The sequence below is a fragment of the Salvelinus alpinus genome, chromosome 10, assembly GCF_045679555.1.
Source record: "Salvelinus alpinus chromosome 10, SLU_Salpinus.1, whole genome shotgun sequence".
Classification (NCBI taxonomy): Eukaryota; Metazoa; Chordata; class Actinopteri; order Salmoniformes; family Salmonidae; genus Salvelinus; species Salvelinus alpinus.
In genome coordinates, this window is record NC_092095.1 from 60,902,326 (window position 1) to 60,928,565 (window position 26,240).

Consider the following 26,240-nt stretch of genomic DNA (forward strand, 5'->3'; position numbering starts at 1 on the left):
ACATAAATACCTTATTTACATAAGTATTCAGACCATTTGAAATGAGACTAGAAATTGAGCTCAGGTGCATCCTGTTTCCATTGATCATCCTTAAGATGTTTCTACAACTTGATTGGAGTCCACCTGTGGTAAATTCAATTGATTGGACATGATTTGGAAAGGCACACACCTGTCTATATAAGGTCCCACAGTTGACAGTGCATGTCAGAGCAAAAAATAAATCCATGAGGTCGAAGGAATTGTCCATAGAGCTCCAAGACAGGATTGTGTCGAGGCACAGATACAAAGACATTTCTGCATCATTGAAGGTCCCCAAGAACACAGTGGCCTCCATCAATCTTAAGTGGAAGAAGTTTGGAACCACCAAGACTATTCCTAGAGCTGGCCGCCCAGCCAAACTGGGCAATTGGGGGAAGGGCCTTGGTCAGGAAGGTGACCAAGAACCCGATGGTCAATCTGACAGAGCTCAAGAGTTCCTCTGTGGAGATGGGAGAACTTTCCAGAAGGACAACTATCTCTGCAGCACTCCACCAATCAGGCCTTTACAGTAGAGTGGCCAATCCTCAGTAAAAGGCACATGGCAGCCTGCTTGGCATTTGCCAAAAGGCACCTAAAGACTCTGACCATGAGAAACAAGATTCTCTGGTCTGATGAAACCAAGATTGAACTATTTGGCCTGAATGCTAAGCGTCACGTCTGGAAGAAACCTGGCACCATCCTTACGGTGAAGCATGGTGGTGGCAGCATCATGCTGTGGGAATGTTTTTCAGTGGCAGGGACTGGAGACTAGTCAGCATTGAGGCAAAGATGAATGGAGCAAAGTACAGAGAGATCCTTGATGATAACCTGCTCAGGACCTCAGACTGGGGTGAAAGTTCAACCTTCCAACAGGACAACAAACCTAAGCACACAGCCAAGACAACGCAGGAGTGGCTTTGGGACAAGTCTGTCTTTGAGTGGCCCAGCCAGAGCCTGGACTTGAACCTGATCAAACATCTCTGGAGAGACCTGAAAATTGCTGTGCAGCCATGCTCCCTATCCAAGAATGGGAGAAACTCCCCAAATATAAGTGTGCCAAGCTTGTAGCGTCATACCCATGAACACTCGATGCTGTAATCACTGACAAGTAAAGGGTCTGAATACTTAAGTAAATGTGATACTTCCGTTTGAAAAATATATACATTTGCAGAAATTTCTAAAAACCTGCTTCTGCTTTTTTCATTAAAGGGTATTGTGTGTAGAATGATGAGGAATAAAACAATTTAATACATTTTAGAAGTTGACTGTAACCTAACAAAATGTGGAAAAAGTCCAGGGTTCTGAATGCTTTCCGAAGGCACTGTATGCCCGCACGACCAGACAAATAGTTCCTGGTTAATAGAATTCCAAGAGTGCAAAGCTGTCATCAAGGCAAAGGGTGGCTACTTTGAAGAATCTAAAATCTAAAATATATTTTGATTTAACACTTTTTTTAGTTACTACATGATTCAATATGTGTTATTTCATAGTTTTGATGTCTTCACTATTATTCTACAATGTAGGAAATGGTCAAATTAAAGAAAACCCTTGAATGAGTAGGTGTGTCCAAACTTTTGACTGGTACTGTAAAGGTACTGTAAATCTACTTGAAAATCTATGGCAAGACATGAAAATTGTTGTCTCGCCATGATTAACAACCATTTTGACAGAGCTTGAAGAAATTTGAAAATAATCATTGACAAACGTTGCACAATCCAGGTGTGGAAAGCTCTTGGATACTTACCCAGAAAGATGTACAACTGTAATCACTGCCAAAGTGGATTGTAACATGTATTGACTCAGGGGTGTGACTACTTATGTAGATCTGTACTTCATTTTCAATACATTTGCAAAAATTTCTACAAACATGTTTTCACTTTGAAATTATGGGGTATTGTGTGTAGACGGGTGAGAAAAGTCAGGCTGTAACACAACAAAAATGTGGAATAAGTCGAGGGAAATCAAATCAAATTGTATTGGTCGCATACACATATTTAGCAGATGTTATTGCGGGTGTAGCGAAATGCTTGTGTTCCTAGCTCCAGCCGTGCAGTAATATCTAACAATGAACAACAATACACACAGATCTAAAAGTATCCGTACAATAGCAGCTGCTTTGGATGTGTCTTTTACTTGAGAGCTCTGCACTCTATGCCAGGTCTCCCTTGAAAGAAGTATGTCATTGTTAAGCTGGTAAAATAAGCTACAGGTTGTGTGCACTCTCACTAGATAGAATTGTGCTCACATACAGTTGAAGTCGGAAGTTTACATGCACCTTAGCCAAATACATTTAAACTCAGTTTTTCACAATTCCTAACATTTAATCCTAGTAAAAATTAGTAGCCTTCCACAAGCTTCCCACAATAAGTTGGGTGAATTTTGGCCCATTCCTCCTGACAGAGCTGGTGTAACTCAGTTATGGGGTATTGTGTGTAGACGGGTGAGAAAAGTCAGGCTGTAACACAACAAAATGTGGAATAAGTCGAGGGAAATCAAACCATTCCTCCTGACAGAGTTGGTGTAACTCAGTCAGGTTTGTAGGCCTCCTTGCTCGCACACGCTTTTTCAGTTCTGCCCACACATTTTCTATGGGATTGAGGTCATTACTTTGTGATGGCCACTCCAATACCTTGACTTTGTTGTCCTTAAGCCATTTTGCCACAACTTTGGAAGTATGCTTGGGGTCATTGTCCATTTTGAAGACCCATTTGCGACCAAGCTTAAACTTCCTGACTGATGGTCTTGAGATGTTGCTTCAATATATCCACATAATTTTCCTACCTCATGATGCCATCTATTTTGTGAAGTGCACCAGTCCCTCCTGCAGCAAAGCACCCCCACAACATGATGCCGCCACCCCCGTGCTTCACGGTTGGGATGGTGTTCTTCGGCTTGCAAACATCCCCCTTTTTCCTCCAAACATAATGATGGTCATTATGGCCAAACAGTACTATTTTTGTTTCATCAGACCAGAGGACATTTCTCCAAAAAGTACGATCTTTGTCCCCATGTGCAGTTGCAAACCGTAGTCTGGCTTTTTTATGGCGGTTTTGGAGCAGTGGCTTCTTCCTTGCTGAGCGCCCTTTCAGGTTATGTCGAAATAGGACTCGTTTTACTGTGGATATAGATACTTTTTTTAACCTTTGCTGTTGTTCTGGGATTGATTTGCACGTTTCGCACCAAAGTACGTTCATCTCTTAAGAGACAGAACATGTCTCCTTCCTGAGCGGTATGACAGCTGTGTGGTCCCATGGTGTTTATACTTGTGTACTATTGTTTGTACAGATGAACGTGGTACCTTCAGGCGTTTGGAAATTGCTCCCAATGATGAACCAGGCTTGTGGAGGTCTACAATGTTTTTCTGAGGTCTTGGCTGATTTCTTTTGATTTTCCCATGATGTCAAGCAAAGAGACACTGAGTTTGAAGGTAGGCCTTGAAATACATCCACAGGTACACCTCGAATTGATTCGAATGATGTCAATTAGCCTATCAGAAGCTTCTAAAGCCATGACATCATTTTCTGGAGTCTTCCAAGCTCTTTAAAGGCACAGTCAACTTAGTGTATGTAAACTTCTGACCCACTGGAATTGTGATACAGTGTGATAATCTGTGAAATAATCTGTCTGTAAACAATTGTTGGAAAAATTACTTGTGTCAAGCACAAAGTAGATGTTCTAACCGACTTGCCAAAACTATAGTTTGTTAACAAGACATTTGTGGAGTGGTTGAAAAATGAGTTTTAATGACTCCAACCTAAGTGTATGTAAACTTCCGACTTCAACTGTATAAACATGGTTCCCAGGAGTGGCAGGCTGATATGTTTATTGTCCTGCAAAAATGTTTTCTATATACCAAGGCCGTTCCCTGGCTAACCATCCACATTGTTCCTGGCCAAACTGACGTTTCTTCTCCACAATGAATGTATGTAGCGATCGATAGAGCAGAGGAATTACATTCAGGGTGAGTCGTCAGGCAACCAAGGCCAAGGAATGGAGAGAGAGAGGTGACCTGGAGGGAGTTCCAGACCTCAGCTTTTTATACGGCAGAAAAGCAGAGATGGGTGGCTGACAAGGAAACATTAAACACAAAATGCACACACACTCTCCTATCTCTCTCACACACACACTATGTAAATTTGTAAATAAATTGTAATTGTATATTTTATGTGTGCTTTTAGGATTGGAGATATCTAGGTCTACAACTCTCTACAGTGCAGTTAACAAATATACTCTTTAATAACTGACAACATTCTATAATGAATACATATTAGAATAATGATCCATAATAGAGACCAATAGTGACTGTGTTGTGATTGTTTAGAGTTTTAATTAGTACACAAGTAGTGCTTCAGGGTGGGATCCAACCGTGTCTCAAAAGCAGCAGAAAAGGTCACCAAAATGTCTGTTGTGGCTATACACGTCTGGCTTGACTAGGCTACCTGCTGATACCTGGCCTCATGCCATAGGCACAATTCCTTAGAAGTCCAGTCCTTGTTTCACAGAATCTAATCTTACATGCCATCAATTGTAGTTGGCATTCATGGGAGACGACATGTTTACTGTTGCATTGTCTTTGGTTTCACTTTAGCTTCTCTGTGGAAACAGCTCTGTTTGATTTAGATCCAATTCCTCAGAACTCCAGTCCTCACTTCCTCAGATCAGTGTCAATGTTTCTGTGGGTGAACAGTAAAAACACAGCCACTATTTTCAGTCCAGCCGTTTTAGGCCCACCACTACAACACTACACTTAGTACCCAGGGAATATTGCACAACTCATTGGTAATAAAAACAATAGTCAATGTCTTGAACAAGACAACTGGAAGACATTGATGATACAGAGTCAAGAACAATGTGTTGAACGTATTTATTTTGTAGAGAAACGTCTCTGAGAAAGAATGCAGTGGAATAACAACACCAAATCTATTTCACACTGTACACAACATCATTAGTGACGATGAATAGAAAACATGACAGCTATGTCTGGCCAGCCGGCCAGATTGCTAGGTCCTGCCTGCCGGGCAGAAAGGCAGCTAGGTCCGGCCAAGTAACTAGGTCCGGCAAGCCAGCCAGATATCTAAGTCCAGCTGGCCAGATTGATAGGTCTGGCCAGCCGGCCAGATAGTTCCTGGACAAACTGACGTTTCTTCTCCACAATGAATTTATGTAGTGATCGATAGAGCAGAGGAATTACATTCAGGGTGAGTCGTCAGGCAACCAAGGCCAAGGAATGGAGAGAGAGAGGTGACCTGGAGGGAGTTCCAGACCTCAGCTTTTTATAAGGCAGAAAAGCAGAGATGGGTGGCTGACAAGGAAACATTAAACACAAAATGCACACACACTCTCCTCTCTCACACACACTATGTAAATATGTAAATAAATTGTAATTGTTTATTTTATGTGTGCTTTTACGATTGGAGATATCTAGGTCTACAACTCTCTACAGTGCAGTTAACAAATATACTCTTTAATAACTGACAACATTCTATAATGAATACATATTAGAATAATAATCCATAATAGAGACCAATAGTGACTGTGTTGTGATTGTTTAGTGTTTTATTTACTCAACAAGTAGAGCCCCAAGGAGGGATCCAGCCGTGTCTCAAAAGCAGCAGTCAAATAAGGTCATGTGGAAAAAGTACTGTATTGTCATACTTGAGTAAAAGTAAAGGTGCCTTACAGTTTTTTGTGATTGCTTACATCCTTGTTGCAGAATTTGGCTCATTGTGTCAGAACTGTACACACCAGCCCAATAACACAACACTTAGAGATAAATATCTCACTTCTATGTCAGAATTAAACTCTGCATCAAAACCTAAATCCTTTTTCAAACTGGCATTTTTTCAACAAAATGATACACACATGCACCATTTGAATTACTCTTTCAAAGCAGCAACAACACACTGATGTACTTTATACAAAACACTGCTGTCTTTTGTACTTTGTAAACCTTTTTAATTTTCTCATACAGGGTTCTGTGAAAGATTGTTCCGGTACAGTTCATCTACTCACATTTCAATGAACTCAAATATAAAGGCTCCAGAAAAAATATGTACAGCTTATTTAACAACAAAATATATATACAGCTCATTTTTTTCCATTGCAGATTTTTACAACAACAAAAAAACACAAAGTAGAATAACAGTACAGTAATTAATAAAATATGTTACTGTAATCTCACAGAAACAAAAATAATTACAGTAAAATTACAGTGCAATGGTTAACAAAAAATTGTATTGTAAGGGATTGTAAAGCATGTGGTGGATGGTTTCTGGATCCCACCTTCTGTTAGGGTCTGGCCACATCACCTCATCCACATCACAAGCAATGTCATCCCTGGCTAGGCAACGGGGAAAATAATCGCCTATCCAACCATGGACTGACCCCACAATGTCTCCGAATGCCTCTTCCGTTGCTTGCAGAAGAGGCAGGCGGGCATGTGGTTGGTGGTCATACACTTTCCAACGCCAAAGCCGAAAATAATTCAATTGGATTGAGAAATGGGGAGTAAGGGGGCAAGTATACAAGTGTGAAGTTATTGTGGTTGGTGAACCAGTCCCTGACCAGAGCAGCCCGGTGGAAACTAACATTATCCCAGATGACAACAAACCTGGGCTGCTCTGGTCCGTCCTGTACAGCTGCATTATGTAGTGCATGCAGAAATATGATCATGTGTGCAGTATTGTAGGGACCCAGGGTGGCGTGGTGATGGAGAACTCCTTGCAGACTAATGGTGGCACACAAGGAGAAATGTCCCCCGCGCTGCCCAGGGACATTCACAACGGCTCTTTGTCCTATAACATGTCGGCCCCGAAGCCTGGTTTTAGATAGATTGAATCCAGTTTCATCAATGAAAATGAACTCATGAGGCTGTGCAGCTGCATCAAAGTCCAGGACTCTCTGAAACAGAAAATGCATACACTGTACTGTGAATATGGCGTAACTCAAAACACAGGACTACAATGTCTACATTTTCACACAAGGATGGGGGTGGGTTGGGTCAGACACATTCAGTCAAAACTACGAGCAAGGCAGGTGCCCCCACAGGCCCCTCCCCCACACCCAGAATGGTGGCACCTGCCTAGGTCACATACTGATTTGTCTGAATGTATCTATGCAGTGCAAATAGGACACAATCTACTGCCATTACTGTATAATGCGGTGACACTTAGAGTCATAGCGAAGGTCTTTGACTCTAACACTGTTCCTCTCAAATGGAGCCCTGGACAGCTGCTTCATCGTGAGTTGGTGTTGATGCAAGATGTGGCAGTGTTGACATAATGACACGGTTGATATTATGGAATGTTGTGTGATCTGCGATGATTTGCTCTCATAGTTACAGTTTTCCACAATTGTTTACACACGTTTGCTGAATCTTTGGCCCATTGTCCCCAAACTCTGAACACAAAATGCTAAACTCTACAAATCTCTAGCAAAAGCAAACACTGCATTCAATACTGTTTTCTTTCCAAAATGTTTTTTTGCATCAAAATGACACACGTCATATGAATAGATCTGTCTACCAACACACTGATGTGCTCAACACAAAACACTAGTATGAATATCCCATCAGTAGGTTTATGCCTTTTGCATTTTCAGTGTTACACTGTAGCCAGTTGTAAAAGATTGTTACAGTAATGTATTCCTACTCAAATATACATAAACACACACAAATGCAATACAGTAACATTGTCATTTATTTCCAAAAATGCAGTATTTTGAACACTTGTGTTTTGTATGTAACACTTTCCGTACCCAACAGGAGAAAACCAGGAAAAACATTCAGTGAGATAAAGGGTTTTCTGTACAAAAAATGAAAGTGGCTCATTCTTTCAAAACTCTAAACAAAGACAAAAACACATGCAAAATGTAAGGAAGAAGACATTAGGCTGCATCCTGCCTCCTATTTTGGTCTGGCCACAGCACCTCCTCTACATCACAAGCGATGTTCTCCCTGGCTAAACAGCGGGAAAAGAATCTTCTGGAGTGACGGATCCGAAAGCCCCCACATCAACTTCACCACATGCATCCTCCATTGCCTGGAGAAGAGGCATGGAGGGGATGGCGATCATACACCTTCCATCCCCATGCCGAAAAAAAACATTCGATAGGTTTTAGTAATGGGGAATATGGTGGGAGGTATAGAACAATAAATTGTGGGTGGTCGATGAACCAGTTGTGTACCAGAGCAGCCCGGTGGAAACTCACGTTGTCCCAGATGACAACATACCTGGGCTGCTCTGGTCCACCCCTCTGCTCGGCTGGAATGAGGAAGCCATGTAGTGTGTCCAGGAATGTGATGAGAAGGGCGGTGTTGTAGGGACCAAGGTTGGCATGGTGATGGAGGACGCCTCGCTGGCTAACGGCTGCACACATGGTGATATTCCCTCCACGCTGTCCAGGGACATTCACAATGGCACGGTGGCCAATAATGTTCTGTCCCCGTCCCCTTCTTCTGGCTGGGTTGAAGCCAGCCTCAATGTAAATATAAATGTACTGAATTGCAGCGGCATCCAGCTCCAAGACTCTCTGAAACAGACAAGACAATGTGACATAGACCGAGAGCAGTCAATATGGTGAGGCACAATACACTGGATTACAGTACTGTAATGTGTCTATACAGTGCTGATATGGTAGTAAATTCACAGTATAGTACTTACTTGCACATATTCATAGCTCTGTTCTTTAACCCTCTGAGTTTCACTTTAATGGCACCCCGTAAACCTGTTTCATCCGGATTTGGTTGTGCTGTAATACACGGTCCAATGTAGACAAGCCCACCTGGTGAATGTTACTGAATATTGTGTTGTCTGCAATTATGTGGTTCTGGATTTCTCGTAGTCTAATGGTGTTGTTTGCCACCACCATGTTCACAATAGCGGTCTCCTGTTCTGGTGTGAACAGCCGGTGTCTCCCACCATGGCCTGGCCGTCTCTCAGTTCTGCAGAAGATCCACAAATATATGATTGGTTACAGTAAACAAAAATAATCTATTTTCTTTCAATATGAAATGACATTACTGTAACATTGACTAACAATCACTGAGAAACATAGGCCTACTGATATGTCAGACTGCAGTATACATACATAAAGAGCATAGTGTAGATGGTAGGTAACTTACCGGTTGTCATTTCTGAATGTACGATGATAGATGCAACTGTGTAGCGGCTCAGGTTGTGCTGAACTCTCTGCCCAGCCTCTCTTATACTCAATCCATGGTTGAGCACATGGTCAACCAATGTGGCCCTGATCTCATCTGAGACAGTCCTTCCTACTCTCACTCCTTCACCATTGACTTCCAGAACAGGAGAGCTCATCTGTGGCCTTTTATAGTGCTAAAGCTCTGATTTCAAAGTGAACAATTCAGCAACTAGTGTTTACACCTGTGATGAGAGAGTTGCAAATTGGTGTATAGAGCTTTCCAAAGGGACTAAAGAGAGCTTAATTTTGAATGTTGTGCCTAATTTAGAGAACTGTGTAGTGTTTTGCAAAAAGTGAGATATAGAATTGAAAACTGAGTGTAAAGCAGGAATTGTGTTTGCAATTTTGAAGACGTGGTTTAGGGATTTGGTAAATGAGTTTCAGGTTTCGGTGACTGCGTTTCAAGCTCCAATTTTAGTGTGTAATCAATTGGGAAAACTAATGTAGGCAGATGGTGTTTGCCAACACTAGATTGACAATGGCCAGTCCCTGGGTGAACAAACATTGCCTTCCACCCTCAGGTCGTTGTGATGGGGCCGTGAGTCGGAAGCAGGTAAAACATTAAGAAAACCAAACCAAGAACACGACACTAACATAAGGCAGAACGCCGATACACAAGAACAATACCAACTGGTGAGTGAACATGGGAGTGTGACATATAAAGGGGAGGAAATGAAATGAAAGAAATGGAGTCCTGTGCTTAATGACGGGTTCGCGCAAAGCTGATTTCCAGGACCGGTGGTTAGTATTCTGGTGAGGTCAGCATCAGAGGGGAGGAGCAGGAGCAGACGTGACAGTCTGGTAGTTCTGTAGAAAATACAAGAATGTGATGTTATTGTTTAGGTTCTTTTTTACATCCTGTACACAGTAACATCAAAACTGTATTACATGTACTTAACAGCACTATACCCATTTGTTTTGTTCACTGAGGAGCATAGACCTAATATTGTAGGACTACATTGTATTGTACTGTGATGCAGAATCTGCAACAATTACATAGGTACAGTAATGTAGAAAGTTGAAGACATACCTGTTCTCCAGTCTAAATGTCCGTATTATGGATGCTACCGTGTAGCGACTCAGGTTGGACTGGACTCTCTGCCCAGCCTCCCTCATCGTCAGGCCATGATTTATGACATGGTCCACCAAAGTGGCCCTAATGTTGTTGGAAATATGTCTCCGTCTATTGCCTGGTCCCCTTCTTTGTTCTCTCGCTCTCAATGCTTACATGTTTGTAAAGTTCTCACAAAAGAGGTGAGTTTACCTCAAATCAAATCAAATTTATTAGTCACATACACATGGTTAGCAGATGTTAATGCGAGTGTAGCGAAATGCTTGTGCTTCTAGTTCCGACAATGCAGTAATAACCAACAGTAATCTAACCTAACAATTCCACACTACTACCTTACACACACACACAAGTGTAAAGGGATAAAGAATATGTACATAAAGATATATGGATGAGTGGTGGTACAGAACGGCATGGCAGATGCAGTAGATGGTATAGAGTACGGTATATACATATGAGATGAGTACTGTAGGGTATGTAAACATAAAGTGGCATAGTTTAAAGTGGCTAGTGGTACATGTATTGCATAAAGATGGCAAGATGCAGTAGATGATATAGAGTACAGTATATATACATATGAGATGGGTAATGTAGGGTATGTAAACAGTCAAACACCTGAGGTCTATTTGTAGTGCTAAGGCTCAGACTAATTGGTGTTCAATTACTGTAGAAGTGTTTTCATGTGTGTGTGTGTGTGTGTGTGTGTGTGTGTGTGTGTGTGTGTGTGTGTGTGTGTGTGTGTGTGTGTGTGTGTGTGTGTGTGTGTGTGTGTGTGTGTGTGTGTTGCCAATTTCAGGTATGTTTTGCATTTTGAATAGAAGTGTTTTCCCTATGATTGCAAGAGATTTCGTTCTTGAACGAAGTGTCTAATGTAAGAAACAGTGTGTAGTGTTTTGAAAGTGTTTTGCAGAATTACAAACAAAGTGCAAAGCAGAAAATGGGTTTGTACTTTTGGTGCCTTTGTTTAAGGCATGGTTACAAGGTTTTGATGCTTTTGTCTAAGCATTCACTTTCAGTGTGGAAGCAATCGGCAAAAACTGTGATAGAAAATGACTCAAGTAAAAGTGAGTCACCCAGTAAAATACTACTTGAGTAAAAGTTAGAAAGTATTTGGTTTTAAATATACTTAAGTATCAAAAGTAAAAGTATAAATAATTTCAAATGGCTTAGATTAAGCAAACCAGATGGAACTATTTTCATGTTTTCTAACACTCAGACATAATTTACAAACAAAGCATTTGTGTTAAGTGAGTCCGCCAGATCAGAGGCATTAGGGATGACCAGGGATGTTTTCTTGATAAATGCATAAATTGGACCATTTTCCTGTCCTGCTAAGCATTCGAAATGTAACGAGTAATTTTGGGTGTGAGGGAAAATGTTTTGAGTAAAAATTACCTTATTTTCTTTAGGAATGTAGTGAAGTCAAATAAAAATTTGTCAAAAATTGAAATAGTAAAGTACAGATACCCATAAAAACGACTTAAGAGTACTTAAAAGTATTTTTTACTTAAGTACTTTACACCACTGAATAAGGTCATCAGAATGTCTGTTATGGCTATACACATCTGGCTTGACTAGGCTACCTGCTGATACCTGGCCTCAGTCCTTGTTTCACAGAATCTAATCTTATATGTCATCAACTGTAGTGGTCATTCATGGGAGACAACATGTTTACTGTTGCATTGTCTTTGGTTTCACTTTAGCTTCACTGTGAAAACAGCTCTGTTTGATTTAGATCCAATTCCTCAGAACTCCAGTCCTCACTTCCTCAGATCAGTGTCAATGTTTCTGTGGGTGAACAGTAAAAACAGAGCCACTATTTTCAGTCCAGCCGTTTTAGGCCCACCACTACAACACTACACTTACTACCCAGGGAATATTGCACAACTCATTGGTAATAAAAACAATAGTCAATGTCTTGAACAAGACAACTGGAAGACATTGATGATACAGAGTCAAGAACAATGTGTTGAACGTATTTATTTTGTAGAGAAACATCTCTGAGAAAGAATGCAGTGGAATAACAACACCAAATCTATTTCACACTGTACACAACATCATTAGTTACGATGCTGGGCTTCAAAACACGAAGAGAAAAGACTAGAGGGATGGGGGTTGAGGTGAGGAGGGGGTTTCAGGGGGCAGACTTCTTTATGGGTTTCTCTTTATGGTCATTATTGTCTGCATCGGAGGAGGAAGAAGACACAAGAGGAGGAATCTTTCTTTGGTTTATCCTCCTCAGCTGGGGCCTGCTTCGGTTGTTGGTGTCTCAGCCTTAGCTGCCTTTGTAGGAGCCTCTGTCTTTGTGGGGGCCTCTTGAGTTGCAGGGGCTTCTGTCTTCTTTGTGGGGGCCTCTTGAGTTGCAGGGGCTTCTGTCTTCTTTGTGGGGGCCTCTTGGATTGGAGGGAGACTTTTCTGAGTTGCTGGGGCTTCTGTCTTTTTGGGGACCTCCTTTCCATCCACCTCATCCTTCATCAAGGCTTTCTTAGGTGGCTGGGGCGGCTCTGATGTGGAGTCAGGAAAGAGGAAGAAGATCTCAGTCTGAAGGTTTTGTAGGATGTTTTTCAGTTGAGGAATTGAAGTAGCCTTGTGGAACCATCCTGATTGCTACGCTCACCATTCTGTTTCTGTGTAAATCAGAGTGTGAGCTATTGCGTGATCAGGACGGTTCCACCAGACTCTAATAGATGAAGACATACAATTTGAATAGGAAATGTATAGTATATTGGCCATGTTCAAATCAAATTGCAAATCCTACTTGAATCAGATGTTTGTATGAATTGAATAGACACCACCTCTGCAAAACATCCACATAACATTGGGATCAAATGAATCAATGTCTTACAATCGTACAAGGAACAACTCACAATCAGAATACCATTGGATCTGTCTACAACATGTTAAGAACATTGTCTTTGACATCATGCAGTTATACAGTGACATAGGTAGGTAGTACAGACAGAGTGATATTAGTCATAACTGAGAATGAACAGCAATCTGGAGTGGTGTTAGAGCGCACTGTGACTGATTGGTCCGTGAGACAGAGACATCTTAGATGGACAGAGATATAATGTTATGTTGGATTCCCTGGTGTCTTCTCCCCATACATCAGATCAGATGGTTCAGTAGGGCCGATGTCCAGTACTTACCACAATTCACTGCCTGCTCTAAAGAAAAGTCCACGCTGTTAGGGAAGAGGATAAATTACACCACTTAACCGGCAACTTGAAATGTAATACCAGGTTTACTGCAAATGTGTTGCAGCTACAGATCCTATATAAACTGAATGTTGTTTGATCCTACGTATAGGTACCTCATTATAAGCCATGGGCTAACTGGGAGGTACTGGCTATGACAACCCACATCAAGTCATGAGTACTGAGCCCCCATTCCCTCTGGGTTTGTGCATCGTTAGCTCACCTGTCGTCGGGGGCGATGTCGTGCATTAGGCTGCGGTAGTTCTCGATCTCGGCCTCCAGCTTCATCTTGACGTGAAGCAGCTCCTGGTAGTCATCCACATGCCTCTCCACCTGCGTCCTCACCTGGACCAGCTCTCCCTCCAACTGCAGCAGGATCTTATTGAGGCGGGTCATCTCACGGTTGTACCGCCCATCCGTGTCCTTCAGAGATTCCTCGTGGGAGTGAACCTGTGACGGACAAGGAAAGAGACCAATCAATTTGTGAGCAGATGTGACGGACAGGCACAGGGACCAATCAAATCGATTTGAACTCACTACTTTTATTTGTATTTCCTGACTATAAAGACACCCAGCCAAGCATTGTAAAATGCTATCAGATGTTGGACTGTTTTGTATTAGTTGTTGTTGATAAATCAAGTTCACATATGTTCCAGGTGGCGACCATATTGATGACAGGTCATGAAGTTCAGTCTGGTTCGTAATGACAGAGTTCAATGTAATAACCAGGTTGGCTGGAATGTGTGTCGACAACACAGCTATGTTACATCCCTATATAGAGGTGTTGCATTCTCTGTAGGTTACGGGATGTGTGTGTGCATAGTTGACCCCTGTTTAGCATGGTCAGCTTTACCTTGACCCAGTTTACAGTTGACCTACACTCTTAGATAAAAAGGTGCTATTTAGGGTTATTCGGCGGTTCCCATAGGAGAACCCTTTGAAGAACCTTTTCGGTTACAGGTAGAACCCTTTCTAAAGAGGGTTCTACATTGACCACAAAATGGTTCTACCTGGAACCAATAATGGTTCTCCTATGGGGATAGCTGAACCCTTTTTTCTAAGCATGTAGGACAGTACAGGTGATGTATGGGGGTTACCTATGTTGGGTATGGTCCGGTGTGTGTGATGTCACTGGTCAGGTGATGTGAGTGTTTTACTATAGCATCATTTACATGGGCTACAATATGATGACATACCAAAACCAACACAGGGGGACAGAATGTAGTCTTTTCAGCCGGAAATTCGTGTGTGTGTGTGTGTGTGTGTGTGCGTGCGAGCGAGCGAGCGAGAGAGAGATGGTGCAGGTAGGTATGTTTTACCAAGCTCATTATAGACTGTATGTCTATCTCCAGGAGGTGTCTCTGTCTGCGCAGGTCTTTGAGCTCATTCTTGCCTGAATGCAGAGCCTCAGTATTCTGAACCACCTCTACCTTGATGCTGTCAAACTGTCAGAGAGAGAGAGAGAATCAAACTCAGAACTGAAAACCAAAAAAGCACTGTACAACAGCAAGATGCTGACACTAATTGAGGAGTCCATAAACACAAACAACTTCTGGCAAAATTGGAAAAACCAAAAAAAAAAAGGACAGGAATTAGCAATACAGAGGCATTTGTGTGTAGCAGTAACCTGGGAAGGTTTTCTGTAGTATTATAAATGTAAGAGTTCTAAACTTCCTTAATAAGCACAATGTCTTGAGTAAAAGCCAAATTGGATTTATACCAAAACATTGCACGACCGATCATATTTACACCCTACACACCCTGATAGATAAACAAGTCTACCAAAATAATACCAAAATGTACGCTTGCTTTATCGACTTCCAAAAAGCATTTGATTCTATTTGGCATACAGGACTGTTCTACGAAGTTATTGAAAGTGGTGTAATGGGTAAAACATATTACATAATTAGTTCAATGTATACTGGGAATACATTGAGATTCAAAATTGGCAAGAAAATAACTTAATTCTTTAAACAGTAGTGGGGCCTTCGCCAGGGTTGCAATCTGAGCCCTGCGCTCTTCAATATTTAAATCGATGAATTGGCCACTATTCTATAAAAATCCTCAACCCCTGGTGTTAGTCTCCACAGCCTTGCCATTGAGATGGGTAGACCCAGGAAAACCTGGCTCCGTGTACAGGAAAGGCTGTGCAACCACTGCACCACAGCAGAACCTGAGACAGAGCTGCATTTCCTGACAAAATGTCAAAAAATATAAAACAATTAGAGTGTCATTTTCCCAAATTTGAAACCCTTATTCAAGGTTTCAAAGACCTCTCTGATGAGAATAGGCTGCCCGTCCTGTTGGGGGAGGACGCAGAGCGCTATGGGTTGGCAGCGCACTACAGTACATTGCTGCCTGCCATAAGATGAGTCAGTGTCTGACATACCAACATATGCTTATTGTTATTGTAATTGTTCAATGTATGGTTATTTTGACCCTTGATTATTGTAGTTACTGCTGTCCCATTGACAATATTGATTATTATTATTTGAATGATGTTAATATTGTAAATCTTTGGCAATATGTACATTGTTACATCATGCCAATAAAGGAAATTTAATTGAATTGAGAGAGAGAGAGAGAGAGATAGAGCGAGTGACATTAATTAATTAAGGAATGAACAAACAAACAAGCGAAGGAATTAGATAATTAATGAACAAACTAATATAGTGTGTTTCATTGATAAGGAAGTAAATCTTCATACCTTGCTCTGGTACCAGTCGTCGGTATCCTTGAGGTTCTTCTTGGCCAGTTTCTCGTACTGGGAGCGGATCTTGTTGAGTGTATCACTCAGGTTGTTGTCCTGGGAGTCAAACTCCACGAGGACGTTGGAGTCCTTGATCTTCTTACGCAGCTCATCAACGTCCTGCATGCAGCAGGGGAGAATACAGTAGTTATTATGGGCTATTTCAAGTAAAAGCTGCTCTAGGATCATCTCTCCTATTCCCAGCTATAAACCTAACCATTATGAGGTAAATCTCAACACTGTTCCAGGAACAGTGGGTGAATGAGTGTGTGCCCTTACATCCTTATGGTCCTTCTTGAGGACGGCGAGCTCTTCCTTCACAGACTCGACCTGGCTCTCCAGCTGCATGCGGTTCAGGTTGGTGTCGTCAATCATCTTCTTCAGACCAATCAGGTCCCGCTCCACAGTCTTCCTGGCCTGCTTCTCGTTGTCCAGCCTGCAGAGGAGAGGACAGGAGCATCTCTCTTAGCCCCATACAATGTAAAAAGACCCATTGGGTTTTAGCAAAGACTGCTATATGTAAATGAGCACCATTTTCATAAATGTTTTTATTATAATGACATAATAATAATAATCCAATAATATTAATTTTATTTTGTGTATTTTTGTCCTATTTCTATTTTTTATTAATTGAAGGTTAAATAAATCTCCAGGTCTTTTTCTATAATAAATTGATAGCATGTCATGTCTCACTTGTTTTTGAAGTCATCATTGGCCAGTTTGGTGTTGTCAATTTGCAGTAACAAACGTGCATTATCCATGGTCATATCACGGAGCTGAAACCGAGAGAACATGGACCAGTTATTGAGAATTCAGTAAACACACCAAACGATTCACAGACAGAGATCAAGTGACTATCAGGTGAATAAGCTCAGCTGACATAGACATACAGTACTGTACATTGATCATTCAAAGGGCAAAAATGCAGAATAAATCAGTCTAATTAATCATATTAAATAATTAACTGATTGAAAAATCACCTTCTTCCTGAGGTCATTCAATGGTTTCTCAACCACATCCCAGTCTCGGCCGTTGGGGTCTCCTCTCTTGTCCAAGATGTCCTGAATCTGGTCCTCCAGATCTTTGTTGGCTTCCTCCAGGTTCCTCACGCTGCCCAGGTAGCCGGACAGACGGTCGTTGAGACCCTTCATGGTCTTCTTATCATCCGGGGCGGGCCCGGGGGCAGGAGAGACATCCTTTGAATTCTCTGGGTCAGAACGCATCGCGTTCCGTAGCCCCTCCAGACTGGCCACGGACACCCTGGAGCCTCTTCCCCCGGCCCCACCGAACATGCTAAAGGCTCTGTTACTAGACATGGCAGGAGTTGGTTGAATGGGTGAGTTGAGAAAGAAAATAGAGAGGCAGTGTAGAACCGATAGTCACCTGTACAGGTAGTGATTGAGAGATGCGAGGGACTGTTTTTATACCGCTGCTCAACACCTGAAACCGGCCCCAAAGATACGATTGGCTGTAGTACGTCCAGCACACCCCCGGGCAAACAGGTTTAGAGTAAACATTCAAGTTTTCCTTTGTGACTTTGTTGTTTTTACTATGAAATTTAGAGTTCCACCTCAGCTGATTGGACAGAGGCGGACACTTGAGTGGTGAGGGTTGGTCCTTGCCCACCTTAAAATCAGGTGATAACCTGAGAAGAGGTGCCTTTCCCTAAACTCTGAGTCTGATACTTGAGACTCCTTCTCTCTCTGTCATTCTGACAAGAACACAAAGACAAGATGTCCAAACCAGGTGGATACAGCAGCCAGTCCGACACTCCCTCCGGTAACAAGCCCAAAAGCTACCCGAACGTCGCCACTAACAAGGACCTTCTAGAGCCCAACAACCCGAAGGTGGACCCGAAGGACCAGTCAGCCAAGACCCAGGAGAAGGACCAGATGGTTGGACTCAACGACAAGTTTATAGCGTTCATTGACAAGGTGTGCTATTTTATTATTCTATTATTATTATTATTGATTGGATTGATAATTTTACTAAATCAATACATTGATGCAATAGGTCTGTCTGAAGTCTGCTGGTAATAGAGAAACACCTGTATGACACTCCTACATAATTATTTCAGCCATATGATATTTGATTTGATGTTTAATTTATGCATTTTCTTCCAATTCATTGTGTAATAATTCCATTAGATAGACCCAAAACACATCTTGAGATAAAAAACAAATGTATATTTCTAATTATCTACAGGCCTACGTTTTTATACATTCTACTTAACTGTCATTATACTTCATTACCACCTTTACATAGTTAGAAGCCTACCTTCAGTAAAATAAGAGCCTCTGTAATCATCCCAGCAGCGGGGTTTATGTAGCCAAAACATTCTACCCAGAGAGAGGTGTTCTAGCGTCTCATCACCATCACTCACACCTGTAAAGAAAACCTGTCAGACATAGAGTCTCCTGCTCTCTGCTTCGCGTTCTGAGCCTCTCTCTCACTCCCTCTCTCTCTTTCATTCTTTCTCTCACTTTCATTCTCTCTTCTCTCTCTCTCCTTCGATCATAGGGCGTTTTCAACTGCTAAGGTGCCACCTTGTGGCCAATAACAGAATACCATTTCAAAATGGAATTATTTTTAATCTCTTGCACATTTTCCAAATCAATTTTCTTTTAGAGATTTTTGGACTTGGATTTAGTCAATATTATATAATATTTTTGTTGGGTTATATTTGTGAATGTGGGGGCCTATTTGTTGTTAACAGACCATAGTGTGAGTATGTTGTAGTGAATCACACATTGGTTCTATATTTAACGGCCATGAGAGTCTGGGTGAAACCTAATGCATGTTGCTGCCACCAAGCAGCCAGAAAGTGTGCTTGCCACACAGACACACAGGGTGGAATTTTAGCTGTGGGCAGATCTGGTGTTGCTCAGTTAGTGTAATGAGACCCTTCATCACTGAGGCTCCACATAAGTGCACACACACACGCACGCACACACACACACACAATGGCATCCCACAAGACTAACAGGTTGTAGAGTCACTTTTTCAATATCTGTTAAATTCCTGCTAGCAGAGAAGTGGAGGCTTACAAATCTTAACCCACAATCCCCCAGTGACATGAATAAAAAAATGGATAGGAGTTTTTTCCTTCTATAAATCATTGTAGTTTACTCTGACTGGTTTCAGATGAAACAACCGTGATTGAGTTTCTGATCCAATATACTCTCTCTCTCCCTCTCCCTCTCCCTCTCCTTCTCCCTTTAGGTGCAAAACCTGGAGCAGCAGAACAAGGTCCTGGACACGCGCCTGAAGATCCTGAAGGAGCAGGAGGACTACCAAGGCAACGTGGACGCTGTGGTCCAACAGCTGGCCAACGAGTTGCAGCGGCAGATCGAGAACCTGGCCCGGGACAAACAGAAACTGAAGCAGGAGCTGGCCCGCTGCCAGGACGAAGTGGACCAGACACGCAACAAGTCAGTGACTTCACAGAGCCTTCACAGAGCCTTTCGTAGTTAAGAGTTAATAGAATCGAATAGAACAGACTAGAATGGAATACAATACAAAATAATACAGTTCATTACAATAGAATGGCATTGAATTGGACAACATGCACTGCAAAAGATAGATCTAAATTATGAATGTATTTACCATTTCAGGGACGCCCTAACAAACCACCCAACACATGATTCCTGTGAAGCAGGCCTAGGGAGAAAACTAGGACAGTCAATTGTATAATATAAATCATAGTTTAGATATTGTACAGGTCACCAGGCCTCCAGGAAATGCCACAGTCCACAACAGGAACCTCATCAGTCTAAAGTGACAAACAGCGTTTTCTCACGCTAGGCTACGGAGCATTTTTCCACCTGGGTCCCCAGTCCTCAAGAGTCGGAGGTGCTAATTCTTTATCCTTACATAAGCCTCTGTCCACTGGGCTGAGTTAAGTATGTACAGGGGAGCTCTGGTGTGCCCTGCACTATGTCTGTGGGGAGAGGTAAATGTACTGTAGTCAGTGTACACTCCCCAGCCCCTCTACTCCACTCTACCCCCTAACCATGGACCTCTGTGTTGCACAGTACCCACAGACATGGCTCTGAGAGTGGAGAAAATGTGGCTCTTACCCAGTCTGGATCAGCTCAACACAGGCACGCTATGCTAGGGTGTCAGACTTGGAGGGGTGAGAGGGGAACAAAGCTGCAGATGTTCTGACAGTAGGATGATAAATTGACATGTCAGTGAAAGGGGTTTGGGGATCCGTGTGGTGTGGTGTGTCGTGGTGTGGTGTGTCATGGTGTGGTGTGTCGTGGTGTGTCGTGGTGTGTCATGGTGTGGTGTGTCGTGGTGTGTCGTGTCGTGGTGTGGTGTGTCGTGGTGTGGTGTGTCGTGGTGTGTCGTGGTGTGGTGTGTCATGGTGTGGTGTGTCGTGGTGTGGTGTGTCGTGGTGTGTCATGGTGTGTCGTGGTGGTGTGTCGTGGTATGGTGTGTCGTGGTGTGGTGTGTCATGATGTGGTGTGTCATGGTGTGGTGTGTCGTGGTGTGTCGTGTCGTGGTGTGGTGTGTCGTGGTGTGTCATGGTATGGTGTGTCGTCGTGTGTCGTGGTGTGTCGTGGTATGGTGTGTCGTGTCGTGGTGTGTCGTGGTGTGGTGTGTCGTGGTGTGGTGTGGTGTGTCGTGGTGTGTCGTGTTGTGTGTCGTGGTGTGTCGTGTCATGGTGTGGTGTGTCGTGGTGTGTCGTGGTGTGTCGTGGTATGGTGTGTCGTGGTGTGGTGTGTCATGATGTGGTGTGTCGTGGTGTGTCGTGGTGTGGTGTGTCATGGTGTGGTGTGTCGTGGTGTGTCGTGGTGTGGTGTGTCGTGGTGTGTCGTGGTGTGGTGTGTCATGGTGTGGTGTGTCGTGGTGTGTCGTGGTATGGTGTGTCGTGGTGTGGTGTGGTGTCATGGTGTGGTGTGTCATGATGTGGTGTGTCGTGGTGTGTCGTGGTGTGGTGTGTCATGGTGTGGTGTGTCGTGGTGTGTCGTGGTGTGGTGTGTCGTGGTGTGTCGTGGTGTGGTGTGTCATGGTGTGGTGTGTCGTGGTGTGTCGTGGTGTGGTGTGTCGTGGTGTGTCGTGTTGTGTCGTGGTGTGTCATGGTGTGGTGTGTCGTGGTGTGTCGTGGTGTGGTGTGTCGTGGTGTGTCGTGGTGGGGTGTGTCGTGGTGTGTCGTGGTATGGTGTGTCGTGGTGTGGTGTGGTGTCATGCTTGCGGGTGTGTGCGCTTACCTGAGCTCCCATCTCAGTCATATCATACCTGGGCGGCAGGTAGCCTAGAGGTTAAGAGCATTGTAACCAAAAGGTTGCTGGTTTGAATCTCCAAGCCAATTAGGTGAAACATCTGCCTGTGACCTTGAGCAAGGCACTTAACCCTAATTTCTCCTGTAAGTTGCTCTGGATAAGAGCGTCTGCTAAATGACTCAAATGTAAAATATCAAAACCACAATGTCCTCTTCATTATTCACTCTGTGGTCCTCCAGGTACCAGGATGAGATCCAGAAGAAGTCGGATCTGGAGAATGACTTTGTGATCAACAAGAAGGATGTGGATGAGGGCCACCTGGTAGCCGTGGATCTGGCTCTGGAACTGGAGGACCTGATGGGAGAACTGGACTTCCTGAGGCGGGGCTATGATGAGGTAGGCTGACTGACACACCCATCGGCCAATCAGAGGCTAGGTGGAACCAGAACCATATATAGCCTAACATGGCGTCCAGTGTAAAAGTTTGCCAAACTCTCTTTACTGCATGGCGCTGTGTGGAACTATTGCAACTGACACCTACCCAGTGCACAAACCATCTCAAATCTGCCAACTAGGGCAGAGCGAAGGAGGCAGTTACCTGAAATGAGACGCAGCCCAGATGTCTTTCTCTTTACCCCTTTTTCTCCCCAATTTCGTGGTATCCAATTGGTAGTTACAGTCTTGTCCCATCGCTGCAACTCCCGTACGGACTCGGGAGAGGCGAAGGTCGAGAACCGTGCGTCCTCTGAAATACGACACTGCTTCTTGACACAATGCTTAACCCGGAAGCCAGCCGCCCCAATGTGTCGAAGGAAACACCGTACACCTGGTGACCGTGTCACCGTGCATTGCGTCCAGCCCGCCACAAGACTTGCTATTGCGCGATAGGACAAGAACATCCCTGCCAGCCAAACCCTCCCCTAATTGTGCGCCGCCCCATGGCTCTCCCGATCCCGGCCGGCTGCGACAGAGCCTGGACTCGAGCCAGGATCTCTAGAGCATTGCAATGCAGTGCCTTAGATCACTCGGGAGGCACAGATCTCCTTCTCTAATGTAGTATTGTTATCCTGGCTGTGGTGTGACAGGAGCTGAAGGAGCTGGAGTCTCATATCCAGAATGAGACGGTGGTCGTGAAGGAAAGCAACAAGAGATCTCTAGACATGGACGAGATCATCGACAGCGTCAAGAAACAGTACGCGGACATGGCCTCCCGTGCCAGAGAGGGGGCAGAGCTGTGGAACCAGAAAAAGGTGAGGATTTATTTTATTTTATGTCATTTAGCAGACACTCTAATTCAGAGAGACTTACAGGAGCAATTAAGGTTAAATGCCTTGCTCAAGGGCACATTGACATATTTTTCACCTGGTTGGCTCTGGGATTTGAACCAGCAACCTTTCGGTAACTGGCCCAACGCTCTCAACCGCTGTGGTGGTGGGGGTGAGTGGTGAGGGGTGGTGGGGGTGGTGAGTGGTGGTGGGGGTGAGTGATGGTGGTGGTGGTGGTGGTGGGAGTGGTGAGGAGTAGTGGGGGTGACTAGTGGTGGGGTGACTGGTGGTTGTGGTGGGGGTGAGTGGTGAGGGTGAGTGGTGGTGGTGGGGGGGTGAGTGGTGGTGGTGGTGGTGAGGAGTGGTGGGGGTGAGGGGTGGTGGTGGGAGTGGTGAGTGGTGAATGCTGGGGTGAGTGGTGTGGTGGTGGGGATGAATGGTGTGGTGGTGAGGAGTGGGTGGTGGTGGTGAGTGGTGAGGAGTGGTGGGGGTGAGGGGTGGTGGTGGTGGTGGTGTTGGGAATGGTGTGGTGGTGGTGGTGGTTGGGGTGAGTGGTGGCGGGGGTGAGTGGTATCTATTGTCCATCAAGAATAACTTTTGTTTCGCAACTTAATCACGGTTACACATCAGAGCCACACACACCAACATTATGTATCACAGTTAATGATGTTGACAATGCAACAAGAGTGATGACTATCCGAAATATATTCACTGATGCCCCTCTATCCTTTCTCCCCCTCTTTTTCTCCCTCCCTCCCTCCCTCCCTCCCTCCCTCCCTCCCTCCCTCCCTCCCTCCCTCTCTCAGATGGATGACATAGTGCTGACAGCAGGTCAGTATGAGCAGGATGTACGTGATGTGAAGAAGGAGATTGCTGACATGCTCCGTCTAACACAGAGACTGAAGGCAGAGCTGGAGACCCTCAAGAAGCAGGTGAAACACTCTTGCACGCATACACATGCAATATACACGCATATATTTCTATATCCTTCTCCACTTCCGTTTCCCTCTGACCCTCTCTCCCTCTCCCTTTGACCCTCTCCCTTCCATTTGACCCTCTCCCTCTGACACTCTCCCTTTGACCCTCTTCCTCCCCTCCCTTTACCCCTCTCTCTACCCTCTCCCTCTGACCCTCTCGCCCCCTCCCCCCCTCTCTCTCCGACCCTCTCCCTCTCTCTCTTCCCCTGTTCAGAAAATAGTTCTTGAGAAGGACATTGAGGATGTGGAGGTGGATGGACAGAATGCGTTGGAGCAGGCCAGGGATAATATTGTTGCGCTGGAAGACGCTCTCCGCAGGGCCAAGCAGGACATGGCCCGTCAGGTCAGGGAGTACCAGGAACTGATGAACCTCAAACTGGCCCTGGACATCGAGATCGCCACCTACAGGAAGCTACTGGAGGGAGAGGAGATGAGGTGAGTAGCACAGTGGAGGGGGGGGGGGCAGGGGGAGAGAAGTGTGTGTGGTGACGGGGAATGTAGGGGGGTTATGTGTGAATGGGTGGGGTCAGGGGTGTGTTTGTGTGTGAGAGAGAGAGAGAGAGACAGAGACAGAGACAGAGACAGAGACAGAGACAGAGACAGAGAGAGATTGAAATGGAGAAATACTGTAGTATCCTGCCTATACTTAGCCCGTATTCTCTGTCATTTCAGAATGAATGACCATATACGTCAGCAAGGTAAGAGCTCTTCTTATTCCCTCCAGTGGTTCACTCTCTTCTTCGTTAGTTTATTTAACCTTAGAACCTCTAGGTAGCATCTACATGATACTTTCCACTTCAGAGTAGCAGTGGTGGAAAAAGTACCCAATTTTCATACTTGAGTAAAAGTAAAGATACCTTAAAAGAAAATAACTCAAGTAAAAGTAAACGTCACCCAGTAAAATACTACTTGAGTAAAAATGTTAAAGTATTTGGTTTTAAATGTACTTAAGTATCAATAGTAAAAGTATAAATCACTTAAAATTCCTTATATTAAGCAAACCAGACAACACGATTTTCTTGTTTTTAAAATTGACAGATAGCCAGACACACACTCCAACACTCAGACATCATTTACAAACAAAGGATTTGTGTTTAGTGAGTCTGCCAGATCAGAGGCAGTAGGGATGACCAGGGATGTTCTCTTGTTAAGTGCGTGCATTAGACAATTTTCCTGTCCTGCTAAGCATTAAACACGTAACAAGTACTTTTGGGTGTCAGGGAAAATGTAAGGAGTAAAAAGTACATTACTTTCTTTAGGAATGTAGTGGAGTAAAAGTAAAAGTTGTCAAAAATAGAAATAGTAAAGTACAGATACCCCAAACAACTAATTAAGTAGTACTTAAACGTATTTTGACTTAAGTACTTTACACCACTGCCGAGTAGTTATTTCCCATCCTCAGTAAATGTGTAGAAGGGTGAGTAAGAAGAGAAAGATCCGATAGGAAGGAACTGTGACCTGTGTTGTGTCATGATCTGTGTGTGTCCTACTAAAATCAAATCATATCTCTTTTGCTCAGATTACTAAAACAAACCAACCAATCCCAGTCCTTGCTTGCACGCAGACATTGATTTGCCGTCGAAGCCCCTCCTGACTCTGAAGCCCCTCCCATTAGATGCCGTTGCCCCCCCAACCAGCCCCAGGAAGCCCCTCCTGACTCTGAAGCCCCTCCCATTAGATGCCGTTGCCCCCCCAACCAGCCCCAGGAAGCGTCTGCTGATCAGAATTGAGGTGGAGGCGGGCAGGGTCATGTCCAAGAGCTTGCACTACTCTGACAATTAACCAAGTCCACCGTCACTCTGCTGTCGCTATAGTAACACGGTGTTGTAACTTTCTCTCTCTCTCTTTTCCATCTAAAAAACATTGCGGAGTCTTTTGTTTTACGTTAAGGTCATTGTTTAATAAGCTAAGGTGTTAAACTTACAAACTTTGTTTTCAACTGCAGTTGGAAGACCATGTGCGGCAGTAACAGGAGCTCTTACAAAATGTGTCCTGTGCTCTTTTTTATTACGTTTGTGGTGGGAGAATTTATCTGTGCTCGTGTGACTGGGAAGGCCATGTCCTCCAAAGCTTGAATGTCACTGAACCAGGTCCAAAATAAAAAGAGAAAATATTAAGGTACCAAATATGTGTATGGTTTGTTTAAGGAGTATGTCTGTCACCCTATACAACTCAGCCCTGAACTCAAGGTATACATGGGCCTATTGTCACCACACAGACAGAGATGTACTTCCTAGAACCCCGGGACCATCACTGTCGTCATATAAGTACTTACATTCAGTCTCTCCTTTTGATGAAAACAACTGTCTAATTTGACAACGGTAATGTTAAACACAACTGTCTAATTTGACAACGGTAATGTTAAACACAACTGTCTAATATGACAACGGTAATGTTAAACACAACTGTCTAATATGACAACGGTCATGTTAAACACAACTGTCTAATTTGACAACGGTAATGTTAAACACAACTGTCTAATTTGACAACGGTAATGTTAAACACAACTGTCTAATTTGACAACGGTCATGTTAAA

The 26,240-nt window shown here is 43.7% G+C and overlaps 2 protein-coding genes and 1 long non-coding RNA gene across 5 annotated transcripts; 1 reads left to right on the forward strand and 2 right to left on the reverse strand.

Moving 5' to 3' along the window:
• Window positions 1-7,272: 7,272 nt before the first annotated feature.
• On the reverse strand, window positions 7,273-9,846 carry LOC139531379 (uncharacterized). Its single transcript, XR_011666352.1, has 3 exons — window positions 9,140-9,846; window positions 8,679-8,959; window positions 7,273-8,547 (listed from the first exon to the last, which is right to left on the reverse strand). It is a non-coding gene; the product is annotated as an uncharacterized lncRNA (long non-coding RNA).
• Window positions 9,847-12,250: 2,404 nt separating this feature from the next.
• LOC139532491 (keratin, type I cytoskeletal 18) lies at window positions 12,251-17,681 on the reverse strand. Of its 2 annotated transcripts, XM_071330151.1 has the most exons (8): window positions 17,215-17,681; window positions 16,928-17,010; window positions 16,514-16,670; window positions 16,193-16,354; window positions 14,805-14,930; window positions 13,709-13,935; window positions 13,438-13,472; window positions 12,251-12,792 (listed from the first exon to the last, which is right to left on the reverse strand). In XM_071330151.1, the coding sequence occupies exons 1-8, from the start codon at window positions 17,548-17,550 to the stop codon at window positions 12,527-12,529; spliced, it is 1,392 nt and encodes a 463-aa protein (XP_071186252.1). In that variant the 5' UTR covers window positions 17,551-17,681; the 3' UTR covers window positions 12,251-12,526. The 2 variants fall into 2 exon arrangements, with proteins under 2 accessions (XP_071186252.1, XP_071186253.1); XM_071330152.1 differs by lacking the exon at window positions 13,438-13,472 and having other exon boundaries at window positions 17,215-17,680.
• A 174-nt stretch (window positions 17,682-17,855) lies between these two features.
• On the forward strand, window positions 17,856-25,830 carry LOC139532492 (intermediate filament protein ON3-like). 2 transcript variants are annotated; one of them, XM_071330153.1, is made up of 8 exons: window positions 17,856-18,168; window positions 19,457-19,665; window positions 21,702-21,858; window positions 22,548-22,712; window positions 23,534-23,659; window positions 23,919-24,139; window positions 24,377-24,402; window positions 25,269-25,830. In XM_071330153.1, the coding sequence occupies exons 1-8, from the start codon at window positions 17,968-17,970 to the stop codon at window positions 25,484-25,486; spliced, it is 1,323 nt and encodes a 440-aa protein (XP_071186254.1). In that variant the 5' UTR covers window positions 17,856-17,967; the 3' UTR covers window positions 25,487-25,830. The 2 variants fall into 2 exon arrangements, with proteins under 2 accessions (XP_071186254.1, XP_071186255.1); XM_071330154.1 differs by having other exon boundaries at window positions 17,860-18,168; window positions 25,224-25,830.
• The last annotated feature ends 410 nt before the right edge of the window (window positions 25,831-26,240 follow it).

Bases quoted from the DNA above. Each gene is read 5' to 3' on its own strand.
- LOC139532491 (XM_071330151.1), bottom strand. From the start codon at position 17,550: ATGTCTAGTAACAGAGCCTTTAGCATGTTCGGTGGGGCCGGGGGAAGA. The intron at 16,671-16,927 runs GTGAGACATGAC...TCTCCTCTGCAG, and splicing joins AATGATGACTTCAAAAACAA to GCTGGACAACGAGAAGCAGG. The intron at 13,936-14,804 runs GTAAAACATACC...TGTCCGTCACAG, and splicing joins TACAGTCTATAATGAGCTTG to GTTCACTCCCACGAGGAATC.
- LOC139532492 (XM_071330153.1), top strand. From the start codon at position 17,968: ATGTCCAAACCAGGTGGATACAGCAGCCAGTCCGACACTCCCTCCGGT. The intron at 21,859-22,547 runs GTAGGCTGACTG...GTGGTGTGACAG, and splicing joins TGAGGCGGGGCTATGATGAG to GAGCTGAAGGAGCTGGAGTC. The intron at 23,660-23,918 runs GTGAAACACTCT...TCCCCTGTTCAG, and splicing joins TGGAGACCCTCAAGAAGCAG to AAAATAGTTCTTGAGAAGGA.